Source organism: Podarcis bocagei (assembly GCF_964188305.1).
Source record: "Podarcis bocagei genome assembly, chromosome: 1".
In the NCBI taxonomy this organism is placed as follows: Eukaryota; Metazoa; Chordata; class Lepidosauria; order Squamata; family Lacertidae; genus Podarcis; species Podarcis bocagei.
Window position 1 is genome coordinate 122,621,505 of NC_138125.1, and position 17,533 is coordinate 122,639,037.

Here is a 17,533-nt window from a genome sequence, read left to right on the forward strand (position 1 = left end):
GTAGGGAATTTTCCATAACTGTGGGCCAATTTTGGGGGGGGGCATTTTAGGGGCACTGGAAAATTATTGGCTACTGTAGTAGACACACACACAAGCTCATTTTGGCGTTTGGTGGAACACAGCAGAACATCTATGTTGATGGAGATTTCTGGGTACACATGGGCCTCTGGTGGCATAAGTATAATTCTGCCTGAGGGTGATAGAATCATAAAATCATAGGGCTGCAGAGCTGGAAGGGACCCCAAGGGTCATCTAGTCCAACCCCCTGAAATGCAGGACTCTCAGCGAAAGCATCCATGACAGATGGCTATCCAACCTCTGCTTAAGAACCTCCATGGAAGGAGATTCCACCACTTCCCAAGGGTGCCTCTGTTCCACTGTTGATCTTCCCCTCTTGCACTTGTGCTGACAGCCAGCCTCAAAGCAGCTGCAGAATTGCAGTCTAATAAGTATTTTTTTTAAAAAAATAAAACTATTTGGCAATTAAAATTGCAGTGAATATCAAAACAAATTATTTGATGAAATATAAAAGCAGGCCATTTTGTATCCACTGTCCAGAACACTGAAACTTTTCAGCAAGTATTCTTACAGAGAAGCTAGTTAGCAGAAATATAATAACAACAACAACACACACACATAAAAAAAAAACACACACGGTGCGTGTGGATCATCACAACCAAAAATCCCAAACTCAGGCAAGAAATTGGACTGTAAACCCATGTGAAGAAGGAATATTTTCTCCATCTATCTAAACAGGTTCATCTTGCCAGATTTATGTGTCCCAAGGGACAGATGAATGACAAATTCAGCACCTGGGACTGAGGCTGCCAACCCCTGCTTGAAGGCCTACTCCCTTTTAAGTAGGAAATCATACTGGTCCTCATGAAAGCCAAGACGTAAAACCAGGATTTTTTTTTAATATAAAAAATAAATACAATATTTAAAAAAGTCATACCAATAGAGCAGCGCAAATAGGACCATGGACGATGTACAACAGATTAGTCTCTGAACTGATCCAGCAGCTGCAAGGGAGCAGAGAAGAAATCAGAATTAGGGAAGAAGAAGAATCTGTCTTCTCTCTCATAAGAGGCGCTCTTGAGATTTGTTCCAAAGATAGAAGGATGAATTGCGTTTTGACTTACTTGTCGTTGTAATATAGGATCCTTGCTACAGCATGGATGCAGGCCGGAATGAGTGGGAATCCTGCGAAGAGAAAATGGGATCTTCGTTACTAAGAAAAAGAAGCAGCAAGGATTCCTCTGCTGCCACAGGAATAAGGGCCGCTGAGAGGTCACCTTCTCCCCTGAAGAAGGTTGTGGTCAACGGAAGTCCAGGCTGGCCCAAGCCATTGGCCAGAGAATGAGATCATCCTCATTTCCCTTCTTGTCAAAAAGACCTCAGCTTTAGCTGCCAGACAGCAAAACTGAGAGGAAGCAGACGTTGGCCAGAGGAAAGACAACAGGAACAAGAGCGGCTGGGTTAGTATAGAACTTCCATCCAAAGCAAGTGCACAAAAATGGGGAAATCATCCCAGTGCTATTTGCCTGGAAAAAGAGGTGCTGGAACTCGCCATGAACACCTCCCTCATCCTCTTAGAATGACCACCTGAGAGGTGCCGGAACCGAGATCTGGCTGAAAAAAAGCCCTGGATCACCCTAGCATACCTGTCAATTTACAGATTTGAAAATAAGGGACCAGCAGCCTTGAAAATAAGGGATTTTCATAGCACAGGTAGGTTCAACTTCTGAGCCCTCTTAGCCAAAGGCAGAAAGCCCAGCGCAGCAACCCGGCAAAGGGGATGCAGCAAGGAAAACCACCGTCACCTCTCCGCTGGGAAGCGCTGAGCAAAGGCGAGTCCCCAGGCAACGCGGCCGATTTGATTGGCACAAGGCATGCAAGCTCCACCCCCCAGTCGTTCTTAGACTCCTTATTGGGTGAGCAACGCAGCCAAGCAACACAATTGGAGCCTCCCTCCTCCCTGGCCGGCAGGGAGGGAGGGAGAGGAGCTGCTTCCTTTGAAACCTGGGGAATTTAAGGGACATCATCAATAAGGGACAGCAGTGGGACACAGTGCTGGGATAAGGGAGTTTCCCGCCAAATAAGGGGTGGTTGACAGCTATGCACCCTAGCTCTGCATGAAAATGAATGACTTCTTAGCAGCTGGGGATCGAGGATTCCGTTCACATTTAAAGGTGAGCCTACCAAATCTGAACTCTCCGAAGCCATACGCAAACAGAAACACTGGAGGGAGCACCAAACTGTGTGCGGGCAAATTACCTGTCCCTATTTTGAATTCCAGCTCAACTAGGGGCTCTGGCTATAACCTGAAGACCACCTGATCTTCCATTCCCAGATCTTTACCGTGAGGATAATAGTGTGTTATTCCTCAAAACAAGACGGAAGTCTGTTTGGCAGATAGGAGCCGAGTCAAGCGATGCCACACCGTAATTCACCTTGATGTTATTCCGTGCCAGCGGAATCAACATTAAAAAAAAAAAAAGATCATGTACAAACTTGAACTTCCTTGAACAAAATGTCCCAAAACACCCTAAAAACAAATTTATTGTGAGACAAGATTCTGTAGATTAGTGCCCACTTGATCAGATGCAGGAAGAAATCTGGATATGTGACCATCTGGCAAAAGCAGCCTCTATCCCATGAAAACACATCCCCCAATAAATCTGTTAATCTTTAAGGTGTCATAGGACTCTTTGTTGCTTTTGCCCGTCTGGAATTCTTCAAGAGAACCGCAGAGCAATTTCTGTTTGGGAAATGAAAAGATGTTGTTTGTTCAAGCTCCAGTTTTGGCACAACCGATTCTTTTATTTAATAAACCTCACTTGATTGAATAAGCCTGTTTAAGTTACTTGGTAACTCAAATGTGATCTTAGCCTGAATATGGCCAGAAGGATAGATTGAAAATTCAATTGCTAAGCCCATGAATTTCCCCAGATTTCACATGCAGTTAGGCAAACTTTTAAGTGCTTTGCTGGAGTGAAGCCCATGAAAGAAAAGCACGGACAGACTTTCTTCCTCAGTGTTTATGGATTTGTTTTGTTTTGTTTACCCAAAACAAAAGAAAACTAATTACAAATGGGCTGGCACCAAGTTTTGCTACCCCTGCAACGATGGAGATGGTGAATTGTAAGTGCTCCATCAATGAAGCATCCTTAAAGGTAAAGGTAAAGGGACCCCCGACCATTAGGTCTGGTTGTGGCCGACTCTGAGGTTGCGGCGCTCATCTCGCTTTATTGGGCGAGGGAGCTAGCGTACAGCTTCCGGGTCATGTGGCCAGCATGACTAAGCCACTTCTGGCAAACCAGAGCAGCGCACGGAAACACCGTTTACCTTTCTGCCGGAGCGGTACCTATTTATCTACTTGCACTTTGACGTGCTTTCAAACTGCTAGGTGGGCAGGAGCAGGGACCGAGCAACAGGAGCTCACTCCGTTGCGGGGATTCGAACCGCCGACCTTCTGATCGGCAAGTCCTAGGCTCTGTGGTTTAACCCACAGCACCACCCGCATCCCTATACCCAAATAGGTATAATAGGAACTAAATCTCACTAGCTTCCATGAAGGTGACTCACGCAGCCTAAAAGACCAAAGCAGATCTGAGGACGCGTCCCTTGAAGCATCCTTACACAGATATAAAAACCACCTGCGAAAATGCTTTTTTTTAAAAAATGTTTTAAAAAATACATTGAATTTCCATAGCTCACTTTCGCCATCTAGTGTCACATTTGTATATTGCACTATACAACACACTTAAAACCTTTTATTTGCAGCTGTGCAGCTGAGTCCCCAAATTCTGAACTAGCTATTTAGACTTAGCTTGCAGTTCCCTTCTAATCAGTAAAACGAATCTATAATGCCAATGTAAGGTGAGATACATGTTTATAAATGAAGAATGATTTAAAATTAAACTGTTTATGTTAACACTGACACCTTCTAGATGATAAATCAAACTCCAATTGATCCCTGTGGAGTCTAATTAAAAGTGACTCATTATAATGTCTGTGTATCTGAGCTTGCATCAGTCAAAGCTGTCAGGGATGTCTATGTTAAATAGTTATTAAAAGCTTTAAAATTAAAATAAGGCACATGGTTCCGTAAAGCACAAAAATAGATTTTCGGAAGCTACCCACCATGCTGTGCCACGTACTTTAAAACAGAGGCTCCAAACCATCATTTATCATATTCAGATTATCTTTAGCATTTGGCCTGGGGTAGGGCCTTGAGTTTGTTCCTTTGACCAAGGTGACATTTTTGTCCATGGGGAAAAGGGTTCCAGGAGGATTGTATGATAATCTCAGAGGATACTCTGATACTCTTTCTGAAGGGCTATGATGGTACATAATGGAACCCTCATCCGATTCCTCGCCGCCTCGGGCCTTAAAGGTGGAGAAAGTCATTTAAGAATGAAGACCAAAAGATGCAGCTTAGAGCAAGCCACGTTCTCGCTCTGGGGCAGGAGCGAGGGTGTCAGATGGCTCTGCTCCACCCAGAGATGACCCAGCCGTCACTGCTATTAAATCTCCTGATCTGGAAATGGCTTCCGAAGGAGCCGTGTTTTTATTAACTCACAAACTTATAATTAAAAAATATATAGCAAGGTAGAGTACAGCACATAAGGATAAAATCAAAAGGGGGGAAAGCATGTCGTAAAGCAGAACTTTCCAAACCTGTCATAGTGTGTTGGCTCTTATTGTAAACAAAAAGCTGCCCTTTTCCCTTATGGGGTATCCAAGAGCCCATATAGAGTCCTTACGCAGGTTCCCTATTGGTAGGAGAAAATAACAGAGGCCAACCAGAGAATATTGAGGAGCAAAGCACCAAGTAAGCCTGATTTTTATTGATATGTTGCAACAGGGTGCTCCCCTCACACGCAGGAAAGGAGGAGGAACTCAGAACAAGTGTACGCCTGCCCTTATACAGTGGTGCCTCGCAAGACGAAAAGAATCCGTTTTGTGATTCTCTTCGTCTAGCGGTTTTTTCGTCTTGCAAAGCAAGCCCATTGACGGATTAGCGGATTAGCGCTATTAGCGCTATTAGCGGCTTTTAGCCGCTTATCTGCTGATCGGATCAGCTGATAAGCGGCTTAGCGGCTTAGAAAAAGGGGGGGGGGAGGGAAAAAACCAGCAGGAACTCGCAAGACATTGTCGTCTTGCGAAGCAAGCCCATAGGAAATTCGTTTTGCGAAGCACCTCCAAAACGGAAAACTCTTTTGTCTAGCGAGTTTTCCGTCTTGCAAGGCATTCGTCTTGCGGGGCACCACTGTATAGACAATTTAAATTGCCTCCCTGGAGTCCAAGACCACCCCCCAGAAACATCATACCTACATCACAGAAGGAGTGTAGCTCAAGAAACCCCCCCCCCGATACATCATACCTGTTGTGTATTGAGTCAAAGGATTTTATCACGTCACAACAATACCTACATCACAGAAAGGGCAGTCTACAGCAGAAATCTGAGTGCTTTGTCTGCCAGGTTACCTGTTTAATGGTCACTTGATTGGATTGCCTGGGGAGCCTGGCCAGTCTTTTGTAATGATAAATACTTAGTTCCTGAGCCAGGTCACAGGCTTACACCCTTTTCATATCTTAAATGTGCCCTTAAGACAGGATTTGTGAGGAAAGAGACAATGGGGAGGTTTCCCACTTTGACCTTGCAGAGAAATAATTGAGGTCAATTTGTTCAATACTTTTTTCTGTGGGGGTTTCAGACATGTGGTTTATATATTTATGTACATGTTTGCTTGGTACATTTATAACATATCTAAGACCTTAAAATTCTCATCACAGCTCCACTGGGAAGGTGAGTTGCATGAACACTCCCCGTGCTCCTCCCGAGGCTGGGAAGGGGTTAGTTTAACCTCCGGTATGCTAGTCAAATTGAATTGCTGTGTCACGAAAAGCGTGTAGCCAACATGAAAAGTTTGGAAAGCTCTGTTGTAAAGGCTTGTCTAAACATCCCCCCCCAAAGCGGAAAGGTGGGGGGATAGTTCCTGTTGAATCTCTCCAGAGGCAGGGAGTTCCACAGGTCAGAGCCTGACACACTAAAAGCCAGATCCCAAGTAAAGAATAACCAAAACTGCTAAGTCCCTTAAAGCCTGGGCTTCTGATACTGTATAGGTATAGGTAAAGGTAAAGGGACCCCTGACCATTAGGTCCAGTCGTGACCGTCTCTGGGGTTGCGGCGCTCATCTCGCTTTATTGGCCGAGGGAGCCGGCGTACAGCTTCTAGGTCATGTGGCCAGCATGACTAAGCTGCTTCTGGCGAACCAGAGCAGCGCATGGAAACGCCGTTTACCTTCCTGCCGGAGCGGTACCTATTTATCTACTTGCACTTTGATGTGCTTTCGAACTGCTAGGTTGGCAGGAGCAGGGGCTGAGCAACGGGAGCTCACCCCATCGTGGGGATTCGAACCGCCGACCTTCTGATCGGCAAGTCCTAGGCTCTGTGGTTTAACCCACAGAGCCACCCGCGTCCCTGGGCTTCTGATATACTTTCTGCCAACTCCCTGCTAGAGTGCTGCAATGATGCAGTTTTGAGCAGGAGGTGTTTGCTTAGTTTGTCTGTGTGAACAGCAGATAAAAGGTGAAATGCCCTGGGAGAGTAAAAAGCAAAGGAAGCTGTTTTGGTCCATAAGAAAAATAAAAATAAACTAAAATTCAAAGAGGGAGGGGCATAAGCAACTAGTACACTACAGGCCACTGAGTCACCGAAAGAGCTCATGTGATAGGACCAGGAGCCATCTTAAATCCAAGTTGAATTTGACTCTTTTTGTGGATCAAGTTCCCCAGTGTTTATGCTCACGGGGATAAGGCAGTTCACATGGGTCTAATTTTTCTTTAAACAGAAAAGTCCAAAAAGCTAACTGGATTAACTTCAGAAATTTCAGCCTACAGTCTTCAATACTGTTCTCCGCAACAGGTTTTTCATCTCAATAATTTTTTTTTTGCTTTCCTCTGAGAACAAAGCAGGTCAAAAGGAACTGCTGGAAAAATAGAAGTTGGTTCGACCTCCTACCATAGGAATGGCGAGACTTCTTTGAAAACAAACACTCATTCCTGTATAAACACCTCGGAGATCAGAAACAATGAATAATTACCCCTGAATGCCTTTTCACAAGAGAAGACTATTTTCTCTTCACAAAAGAGGAGCTGTTTCCTGATTAGGCTAAATGCGCACTGTCTTTTTTAGCCAAGATAAAGATGGCTGCCTAAATGCCACGGCAAAGGTTTCTTCGCCAGACTAAAACAAAGGGGCAAAGAAGATTGACATTCTAAGTTGACTCTGGTTTTATTTCTTAGCTATGAGAGCAAAGCAGAAAGGCTACCAACTTCCGACTTTCTCTCTTTGAACACAGAGCTGGTGCGCAGATTGGCATATTTCAAAAAGTAAAAACCAGGACACCCTGAAAGTTTGACTTGCCTAAGATCCAGGACAAAGCGCCACCTTTCGGGAATTCCCCCTGGACTTCAATTCCACCTTTGAAATCCCAGCCATGTCCTGGATGAGAGAGTTGTTGCCACTGTCCCTTCCTCTGCCAAACACTTCTTCCCGATCCATTATTGATATTTCTCCCATAATAATAATAATTTATTATTTATACCCCCCCCCCATCTGGCTGAGTTTCCCCAGCCACTCTGGGCAGCTCCCAATCAAGTGTTAAAAACAGTACAGCATTAAATATTAAAAACTTCCCTGATGTCCCTTCAGATGTCTTTTAAAGATAGGATAGCTGCTTATTTCCTTCACATCTGAAGGGAGGGCGTTCCACAGGGCGGGCGCCACTACCGAGAAGGCCCTCTGTCTGGTTCCCTGTAACCTCACTTCTTGCAATGAGGGAACTGCCAGAAGGCCCTCGGTGCTGGATCTCAGTGTCTGGGCTGAACGATGGGGGTGGAGACTCTCCTTCAGGTATACAGGGCCGAGGCCGTTTAGGGCTTTAAAGGTCAGCACCAACACTTTGAATTGTGCTCGGAAACATACTGGGAGCCAATGCAGATCTCTCAGGACCAGTGTTATGTGGTCCCGGCGGCCACTCCCAGTCACCAGTCTAGCTTCCGCATTCTGGATTAATTGCAGTTTCCGGGTCACCCTCAAAGGTAGCCCCATGTAGAGAGCATTGCAGTAGTCCAAGCGAGAGATAACTAGAGCATGCACTACTCTGGCGAGACAGTCTGCAGGCAGGTAGGGTCTCAGCCTGCGTACCAGATGGAGCTGGTAGACAGCCGCCCTGGACACAGAATTAGCCTGCGCCTCCATGGACAGCTGTGAGTCCAAAATGACTCCCAGGCTTCACACCTCTTCCAACTCCTGCTCCCATTCTCCCCCACCCACTGTGCACTCCATGCAAACCCTCTGAATTAGAGATCCCTCCTCAGAGTGAGGAATTACGGACAAGTTTACCCTTGCTTTACTGCTTTGCTGCGACGTCCGCAAATTACAATGTAAAGTGACAAAGCGTGTTCTCCCTAGCCAGAGAGCACGTGTTGCGGTTGGGGAAACATGCCACCCTGCCATGACTAGGCAGATTTGGAGAGAACCCAAGCCTTCTAAAGGGTTAAGATTGGGTTGCTGGGGAGTTTTGTATGTTGCCAAATTCAGAGGAGGGGTTAGAGTCTATAAATATAAGGGGCCAGAGGTTGGAATTCCTCTTGGCCGTTTTGCTTCGGATCACCCGCCCTCCCTCCCTTTAATAGGGGGGTTCTCTGGATCGCTTGACCTTGCTATGCCTGTCATGGTGTTGTCTGCCTTGGTGCGGGGGCACAGTAGGAATTTTGCCATTTGGCGGATTGGCTGGTGCCATTTGGTTTTCGCCTACTGCGTAGCAAATCGTCACAACTTGTAAGGTTGGCGGTTAGGCATTGGTTAAAGTGGTGCTTGGAGGGGTAAGTGCCTGCCCCTCCAAATGATGCGAAGGGAATTCCGTTAAAGGAATCCAGGGGCTTGCCATTCTTTCATCCTTGTCCCTGGCATCGGACTTGGGCCGTGCAAGCCCCAAAGGAACATGAGGGTGAGAAGTGAGGGACTGATGCCCAGCTTCATTCTCACCCAATACTTGTTTCCCACTAAGGCTTCCGCTGGTGTCCGGAATGCCTCTGGCTTCCGCTGGTGTCCGGAAATGCCAGCTCTGTCCCTGAGGGCATGGACAGATAGTCATAACCAATGCCTAAGCAACCACTCACATTTTGTATTGAATAAAGTTGTGGCCAAAATTATGCCAAAAACCTAAACAAAAATTGATGTGTGAAGTGTGAATTATTGGGGGGTGGCAATTGTGGGACTCAACACGCAAAACTGTTCAAAGGTGAATGGCAACAGCATTGGGACTGAGTCCCTTATGTGGTTATATAATTTGCATTTAATAAATCCCTCCCCTGGGGGATTTCCTCTGGGTTTTGGTTTTTTTTTATATTGCTTTTGGGATTCGTTCCTTACTGATTTATTGTGGCCTCCAATGGACCACACATTTATTTTTATTATGACTTGCCATTTTAAAATGAGGAATATATGAGGAAAAAAGATGTCAAAATTAAACTAAAATTTGCAGCAGTCACCGAGTGGTTGTGGTACAGGCTCTCCTAAGGTGACCTCAATTCACTTAGAGAAGAGCTTTCCCAAACTTTTTAGATAGGCATAATTTCGTGACACAGCGATTCAGTTTTGCTAGCAAACCGGAGGTTAAACTAGCCCCTTTATGACTCCTGTTATGTTTGTAATTGTGTAAATCTTGTCATGTTGTGAGCCACCTTGAGCATAATTGCAACTATGGAAAGGCAGCATACTGCCCAGTCCCGGACAGTTAGGGGGTTGGGAGGAGCTGGAACAGATGGTATTAGACGGGCCAACCAAATAGTAGATGGCAGGAGCAGCAAAAGGCCAGCCAGCCAGCCATTTGGAGGTGGCCTCGTCAGGGCTGTCTTACCCATAGAGGCTAGTGGCGCGGGAGGGCGCCAGGTTCTGGAGGGCGCCAGGCGAGCGTCCAGGGAACACGGAACGAGCACGCTGAGTGAGCGAAGGCGTGTGTACAGCTCCCACTTTAGCCTGCAGGCGTCGAATTCTGTGGGGTGCCAGAAGGCTAAAAGGGAAAAATACCGAGCCGTCGCTCAGCGGGAGTGGCACATGCTCCCAGTGGCGTAGCGTGGGTTGTCAGCACCCGGGGCAAGGCAAGTAATTTGCGCCCCCTAACCTGAGTGAGCCAGGTAGGGGCAGAGAGCTGCGAGTGCGAGCGCACCCCCCCAGATGTTGCGCCCGGTGCGGCCAGCCCCCCCGCACCCCCCACGCTACGCCACTGCATGCTCCCTCGGCACAGGCCCGCTCGCTTGGTGTGCTGTCTGCCGTGGCCACTGTGGCACGAAGCAGCTAGCTGAGCCGGGAGGCACTGCGTCCAGCCTCTGCCTCTTCCCCGCCAGAGGTACTACCCTCCAGCCGCTGCCCGCCTCCTCCAGCCCTAAAAAAAGGTCGACAACTGTGGGAAAGGGGTGAGCTGGAGGGATCTTTGCACAACAGCGCCGGATATGCTTAAGACTGCCCTGGGCCTCGTGTTTGGTGGATGGGAGGGTGTTGGGCACACAATCTGTCACCTGTCTCAATCCGTTGCCTGAACCATGTGCTTCGGGACAGGCTTGCTTCAACCATGGCATTGCAAATCTCTTAAATGAAAGCACCATGATGCTTGTGCTCTCCAGCGGATATTGGCACATCTTTGGGATTTAAGAGAAGAAAAAGAAGGAGGAAAATAGCATACCCCATCCGAGAAGGTAATACCACAGTAGGTGCTGCTTTTCTGCAAATACAGCCACCACAATGAGCGTGTGCAGGTAAATGCCTTCGCAGAGCATCCAGAAGTAATTGCAGATCATTAAATAAAGATGGAAGAACTGAGCCACTTTGCAAGTGATCTACGGGGAAAAAAATACCACCGGAATGACGTCAAATCATTTGGAAAGTAGAAACAACCAAATAAGAATTGTTTTGGGCATTAATTTTAATGTGAAGAAAAAGATTTTAATTCTCTGAACTGCCATGTTTTGAAATAGATAAATTTGTAACTTCCAAGTGTCAATGCTATAGGCTTGGGTGCTAAAATAGCTAAAATAAACTTGCAAAAGGAACGTTTCCTATTGTGTCCTGTTGCCAAGCAGCCATCTATGCTCTCCAACGATTTGAAAGGTCAGGAGGGCCCAGGAAGGATAGGGGCAGGGACGAGGTGGCAATGAGGTTGGCATGGTGGAAACGCGCTGGCATGAGCACTGGATTGATTCTGCTGGTGCTTTAGCACTGCACCAACCTGGCCATTTCTAGTCTCCATCCTGGTATGCAGCAGTGACCCAGTTGGAGCGAGGTCAGGTATAATAATAATAATAATAATAACAATAATTTAATTTATTATTTATACCCCACCCATCTGGCTGGGTCCCCCCAGCCACTCTGGGTGGCTTCCAACAAAAGACTAAAATACAATAACCTATTAAACATTAAAAGCTTCCCTAAACAGGGCTGCCTTCAGATGTCCTCTAAAAGTCTGGTAGTTGTTTTTCTCTTTGACATCTGGTGGGAGGGCGTTCCACAGGGCGGGCGCCACTACCAAGAAGGCCCTCTGCCTGGTTCCCTGTAACTTGGCTTCTCGCAGCAAGGGAACCACCAGAAGGCCCTCGGCGCTGGACCTCAGTGTCTGGGCAGAACGACAGAATAAAAAGGTAAAGCAGAATAGCCCTACCTTGCCCTCCATCTAATCTGTACGTATCAAATTTGCAATCTAATTACTTCTGATGGAAAAAGACTCACTTGCACTGCCTATCAGACTTTTGAGACTGGAAGGCTGCTACTTATGAAACAGTAAAACAACCAAAGGCCTGCCCACTTACTGGATTAGCTTTAACCAGCTGTTGGTTGTTGGCAACTCCTGTGAGAGAAATGACTGTGACGATGGAGTTGAAAACAAAAGAGAAAAAGAGATTTTTATGCAAAGTGATCCTCTGGCAACTCAGGCTCCTGAAAGGAAACATAGACAAGAGGAAATTAATGTGGATGGTCATGAGATTTGCAACAGTAGCAATGCAGTTATATGCTGGAATACAGTAAACCAAGAAAGGAGCAAGCATTTTGCCTGTGCAAAATGTAGTACAAGCAATCAAACTAGGAAGCTTCCAATTAACCACCGTTTCCTGTTTCATCCAAGTCGGGAAACTATGGCTACTGCACTTCACCACAAGCCATGGCATTAAAACAACTTCAGACCATGGTTTAAGTTCCTGGTTTGTTTCGATACTGATAACCATAGTTTCCTGGCTAGGCTAAAATACGAAACTATGGTTTCCTGGTTTCGTTGCTTAGGCTATGAAGGGAGAAGCTATCAAGCCGTATAGGCAGGGAAGAGATTCATTCATATTTTGGCTTACTGAGCTGAGAAATGAATGTTCAAACATGGTCAATGTAAATTACCGTTAAATGTGAATGCATCAGTAAAAAGTAAAAAATGACAGTTGCCATTGCCAATAGTTGTTCACAATAATTTTAGATGTGAGAAATGGAATGATTTATAGGTCATGGTGATTTATTAGTGTTTGTTTCCATAATAATAAAACTATACAAAGTCAGGGAAGAGCAAAATATAAACAGAATTATACTTACTTAAAATAGGCGAATATGCCAAGGGAAATCAAAAGTGAAACTATTGAAAGGCTATGACCAATGATAGTGAGATAATACAGATTCAGAGCTGTCTGCAATAAAACACAGAGAAGAAGATGAAACCACAAATCCCATGAACTAAATAGGTACAAAGCATTCCAAAGTAACACGACTCGTACAAAATAGGATATTGGCAATAGTTCATCTCACTACTGTGACTGTCTACACCAGGGACAGGGAATCTGTGGTCTTTCAGGAGTTGTAGGATTACAATTCCCATCATCCCCGACCAGACTGGCTGGTTTCCAGCAATATCCAGAGGTCACAGTTTTCCCATTCCTGGCCTACATGTTTAGAGTCCTAAAACCAGCTTCCATGGTTGGGCTATCTGAGTCACCATTAAGAACCATCAGGCTGGTGGGCATGAAGGCAGGGAAGGTTCAGTGGTGGCCTCGTGTCTTTAGATATCCCCCTCCAAGCACCTCATTTGCCTCCCTCATTTCAGGGAGCACCCCTACATATGCCTATTCAGAAGGTCCACTGAATTCTGAGCTGCTTAGTCACAAATAAGAATGGTAGCTGTTATGTACTGAGTTGAATAGGATCCAAAATGCAGCAGTCTGATTGGTCTTAGAACAATTGGATTCAGAATGCAGCAGTCTGATTGGTCCTAGAACAATAGGATTCAGAATGCAGCAGCCTGATTGGTCCTAGAACAGGGGTCTGCAACCCGCGGCTCCGGAGCCGCATGTAGCTTTTTTACACCTTTGCCGCGGCTCCGGGGCGGATACTAGCGAGGGGAGGAGGCGCATTGTGCGCCCCAACACTCCCCACTGTGGCGGGTGCTGTACTGGCTGTGACGTCGCATGGGGGCGGTGCGTGCGTTAGTCACGCACCGTCCCGACGTCACCTTCCCACCCGCCCGCTACATTGTAAGGGGCATGTACGCTGGTCACTGCATTGAAAGGGGGCATGTACGCTGGTCACTGTTTTGAAGGGGAGTGAAGAACACACACACAAAAAAAGGTAACTTGTTAATTTTATGTTTATTTCTATGAGGAGGAGTAATTCTGAGGGGTCAAATAAAGAAATAATAAAAAGTGACAAAAAAGTTATTTTTATAATGACGAGTTTTGCGGCTCCCAGTTTTTTTTCCTTCGGAAACGGGTCCAAGTGGCTGTTTTTGTCTTAAAGGTTGCAGACCCCTGTCCTAGAACAATAGGATCCAGAATGCAGCAGTCTGATTGGTCCACAGGAGCCACCCAATCCAGCTCCAGGTGGAAGTGAATCTGCAACCTGATTGGCCTACAGGAGAATCCCAGAATTAGCCAATCACGTGGGGCTCCTTGTGTAAATAATGTATATAAAGCAGACATTCTGGGTGAACTTCCATTCCTCCTCACCACTATGAGCTGAATAAAGAGCATGAAATCCACTCTTGACTCCGAGTATATTTCAGTAGCCTTAAGCCCAGTGGTGTAGCGTGGTGGGCAGTGACCTGGGGCGCAAATTTCTGAGGGGGTGCAACAGGTGCCCTTACAACAGGCTTCCTCATCAAGGCCGGAGCAATTGGCCAGGACTTTGGGGCTGGGCAGCAGCAGGGCCTGGCTTCTCTTCATGGCTGGAGAAGGGATGCCTGCATGCGCCCCGCCCTGGGCCGAGAGGGAGGGAGGAAGAGCAAGGCAAGAAAGCACTGCCAGAGACATGTGCATTGCCTAGAGCGCCTCACTGCAAGCACAGGAAGGTGAGGCGACATAGCTTTGTGTTTCTCTGCCTTATCTCTGCTGCCAGGTTGGGGCTGGTTTTAGAGAAAAGACTCGGTGGATTAGACACTGGCCAGCGAAGGGACTGACCGCTGCCCCACCCCCGGGTGCCAGCAACCCAAGCTACGTCCCAGCTCAAGCCAGCAATAGCTTTCCGTTTCGCTGAGCTTCTTCTTGATTTGCCAGGTGTTTGTTTTTTTAATCTGTTTTCTTCCGCTACCGCTTTCAGTAGTTTATTACATGGTTTTGCTATATTGTTATATATTTTTTGCTGTCAGGCACATTGGACACCGAGCTATAGGGCTAAATGATAAGGTCCTTCAGATCCAAAGACCCCTGAGGCCCCCCTCCCCTCCCACCTCCACACCAATAAAAGCTGTAACAGGAATCATGTTTAGCTTTGTTTAACTTTGCTTATTTGCAGAGTAGCTTCTTTGAAGCTGGGGGGTGGACGGGTGGACACACCGCATTTTGAGAACAGCAGCCATTATTTCATACTGCAATCTTTCTTTTTTTTTTTAAAAAAAATACTCGTCTGCTGTTGCATAACTTGAGTTTACTTTATTGAGTACAGCTATGCATTAAACTTGATCCATCTCATATTGAGCCCATTACAAATGTTCTGCAAATGAACGTGCTTCTAAAGTGCTTCGATGAAATCCATGTGTACCGCAAGAGGATCTTAAAACAGCAAATGAAAGACACCTAAATAAACTGTGATTGACATACTGAACTAAAACTTTTCCATCAGTGTTTTTTTTAAAAAAAAAAATAAGAGAGAAGGAGAAATAAATGGAAGCTGGTGCAAATGCAGATGAGATAATCTGATACTCATGGTAACTGGCGGAATATATATTTCTCAATTAATCACATCTGTATCAAGCTTGGAGTAGCATCTCTTGCATCTGTTTGCTGGCATTCACCGACTGGCAAATAGCGGTTAAGGGACTACACTGTGGTTCTCAGCATAAACCACTTAGGACATTGACTGGGAGATCCCATATCTCTTCTCGGTCCCTATAACTTTCTTTGGGAGATTCCCAGATTCTGTGTTGGTGAGGCATTCTAGGACTAGCCCAGTTCTGCTCATGGCTGCTTCTGCCCCTCGTGCCTGAAAGCAGAGCTGGCCTCCATGATCAACACAAGTCCCAAAAATGTATTCACTTTAAAATCTGGCCTGAGTAGCTTGTGACCCGTTACGATGAACTGGAGTCTGCCTCTGGTTATTGCTGCTTGCTGGGACTTCTAAGCACAAAGGGAATCACCATCAAAGTCTTTGCAGGTTGCACAAACATGGGTTAGGGCATGGGTAGGCAAACTAAGGCTCGGGGCCGGATCCAGACCAATCGCCTTCTAATTCCGGCCCGCGGACGGTCCAGGAATCAGCGTGTTTTTACATGAGTAGAATGTGTCCTTTTATTTAAAATGCATCTCTGGGTTATTTGTGGGGCATAGGAATTCGTTCATCCCCCCCCCATAGTCTGGCCCCCCCCAAGGTCTGAGGGACAGTGGAGCGGCTCCCTGCTGAAAAGGTTTGCTGACCCCTGAGTTAGGGTATATGAGACTATACTCAATTCTGAGGACCACAAAAGATGCAGGCTGGTTCTAAACAGAGATTGCTGCATGCCTGCTTCTCGATCCTTTATTTTACAAGAGGCTTTCATGTAACTTTGAGATCATGAGCACTTAACAGGTTAAATCTCTCTCTCTCTCTCTCTCTCTCTCTCTCTCTCTCTCTCTCTCTCTCACACACACACACACACACACACACACACACACACCAGCTTGCAAGGAAGCCACAGGGTGATCAAGGCCTATATTAATAGACCTTGCAAAATCCATGAGACCAACTGCACTGTAACCCAATAGGAACTTCATGGGTCTCAAGCTGTCATTAAACGAAATGTGCTTCCCAAACATCAAACACCTTTTATAGTTGGCTATGCTCCATTCAACAGAACAGCTTGAAGATTAGGATGCCGGGGCAGGGTGAGGGGAGCTTCACTCTTAAATACTCATTGGTAGAATTTGTCATTTTGCCTATTCCATGGAACCAGTGGGCAGCATGGCCCAGCACTCTTTCACAATCACTGCCCCTAGGCTGTTGGTCCATTATAGTGAATGGGGCACTGGTCTACCAAGCTCAGTAGGTAGAAGGTAAAGGTAAAGGACCCCTGGACAGTTAAGATCAGTCAAAGGCGACTCTGGGGTTGCGGTGCTCATCTTGATTTCAGGCCGAGGGAGCTGGCGTTTGTCCACAGACAGCTTTCTGGGTCATGTGGCCAGCATGACTAAACCACTTCTGGAGCAACGGAACACTGTGACGGAAGTCAGAGTGCATGGAAACGCCATTTACCTTCCCGCCGCAGTGGTACCTATTTATCTGCTTTCGAACTGCTAGGTTGGCAGGAGCTGGGACAGAGCAATGGGAGCTCACTCCGTCACAGGGATTCGAACCGTTGATCTTCTGATCGGCAAGCCCAAGAAGCTCAGTGGTTTAGACCACAGCGCCACCCACATCCCTAGCTTAGTAAACGGTCAGCTAGCCACCCCCTGCCTGCCTTCCCTGCCTGTGGGTGGCATTACCTGTCATCCTTAGGCTATGTGCACATTACTGGCTTAAAACCAGCAAATTTGTTTTTCCCCCCCATTGTCTTTCAAGTCACATTTGCACGATGTGGTGCACATCAGTAAGGTCCAATGTGCTTCTAAGCCACCCATTGCCTGTCCACACCAGTGGGACTTTGTCAGGCTAGGCACCTCCCTGCCGACTCTCAGTTGCGAAGCTGTCATCAGCATACAGTGGTACCTCGGGTTACAAACACTTCGGGTTACAGGCTCCACTAACCCAGAAATAGTACTTCGGGTTAAGAACTTTACCTGAAGCACCACTTTAGCTAATGGGGCCTCCCGCTGCCGCCACACAATTTCTGTTCTCATCCTGAAGCAAAGGTCTTAACCTGAGGTACTATTTCTGGGTTAGCGGAGTGTGTAACCTGAAGAGTCTGTAACCTGAAGTGTCTGTAACCCGAGGTACCACTGTATTTTGGTAAATAATTCAGTGCTGCTGGGGTGAACCCTCACCCTCAGTAAAAATATAACAAAAAAGAGACTGCTTTGAGGATTG

The 17,533-nt window shown here is 46.4% G+C and overlaps 2 protein-coding genes across 4 annotated transcripts in view; both read right to left on the reverse strand.

Moving 5' to 3' along the window:
- PHOSPHO2 (phosphatase, orphan 2) overlaps positions 1 to 17,533 on the reverse strand; it is a 266,822-nt gene that overhangs the window by 219,875 nt on the left and 29,414 nt on the right. The window lies entirely within an intron of this gene.
- Positions 1 to 17,533, reverse strand: part of CALCRL (calcitonin receptor like receptor) — an 86,981-nt gene that overhangs the window by 11,695 nt on the left and 57,753 nt on the right. For all 3 annotated transcript variants that reach the window (XM_081180772.1, XM_081180774.1, XM_081180773.1), the window contains exons 6-10: positions 12,644 to 12,735; positions 11,878 to 12,004; positions 10,758 to 10,911; positions 1,143 to 1,203; positions 956 to 1,022 (exon numbers count right to left, since the gene is read on the reverse strand). In XM_081180772.1, the coding sequence (XP_081036898.1) occupies positions 956 to 1,022; positions 1,143 to 1,203; positions 10,758 to 10,911; positions 11,878 to 12,004; positions 12,644 to 12,735 (501 nt within the window). The remainder of the gene's footprint in view (positions 1 to 955; positions 1,023 to 1,142; positions 1,204 to 10,757; positions 10,912 to 11,877; positions 12,005 to 12,643; positions 12,736 to 17,533) is intronic.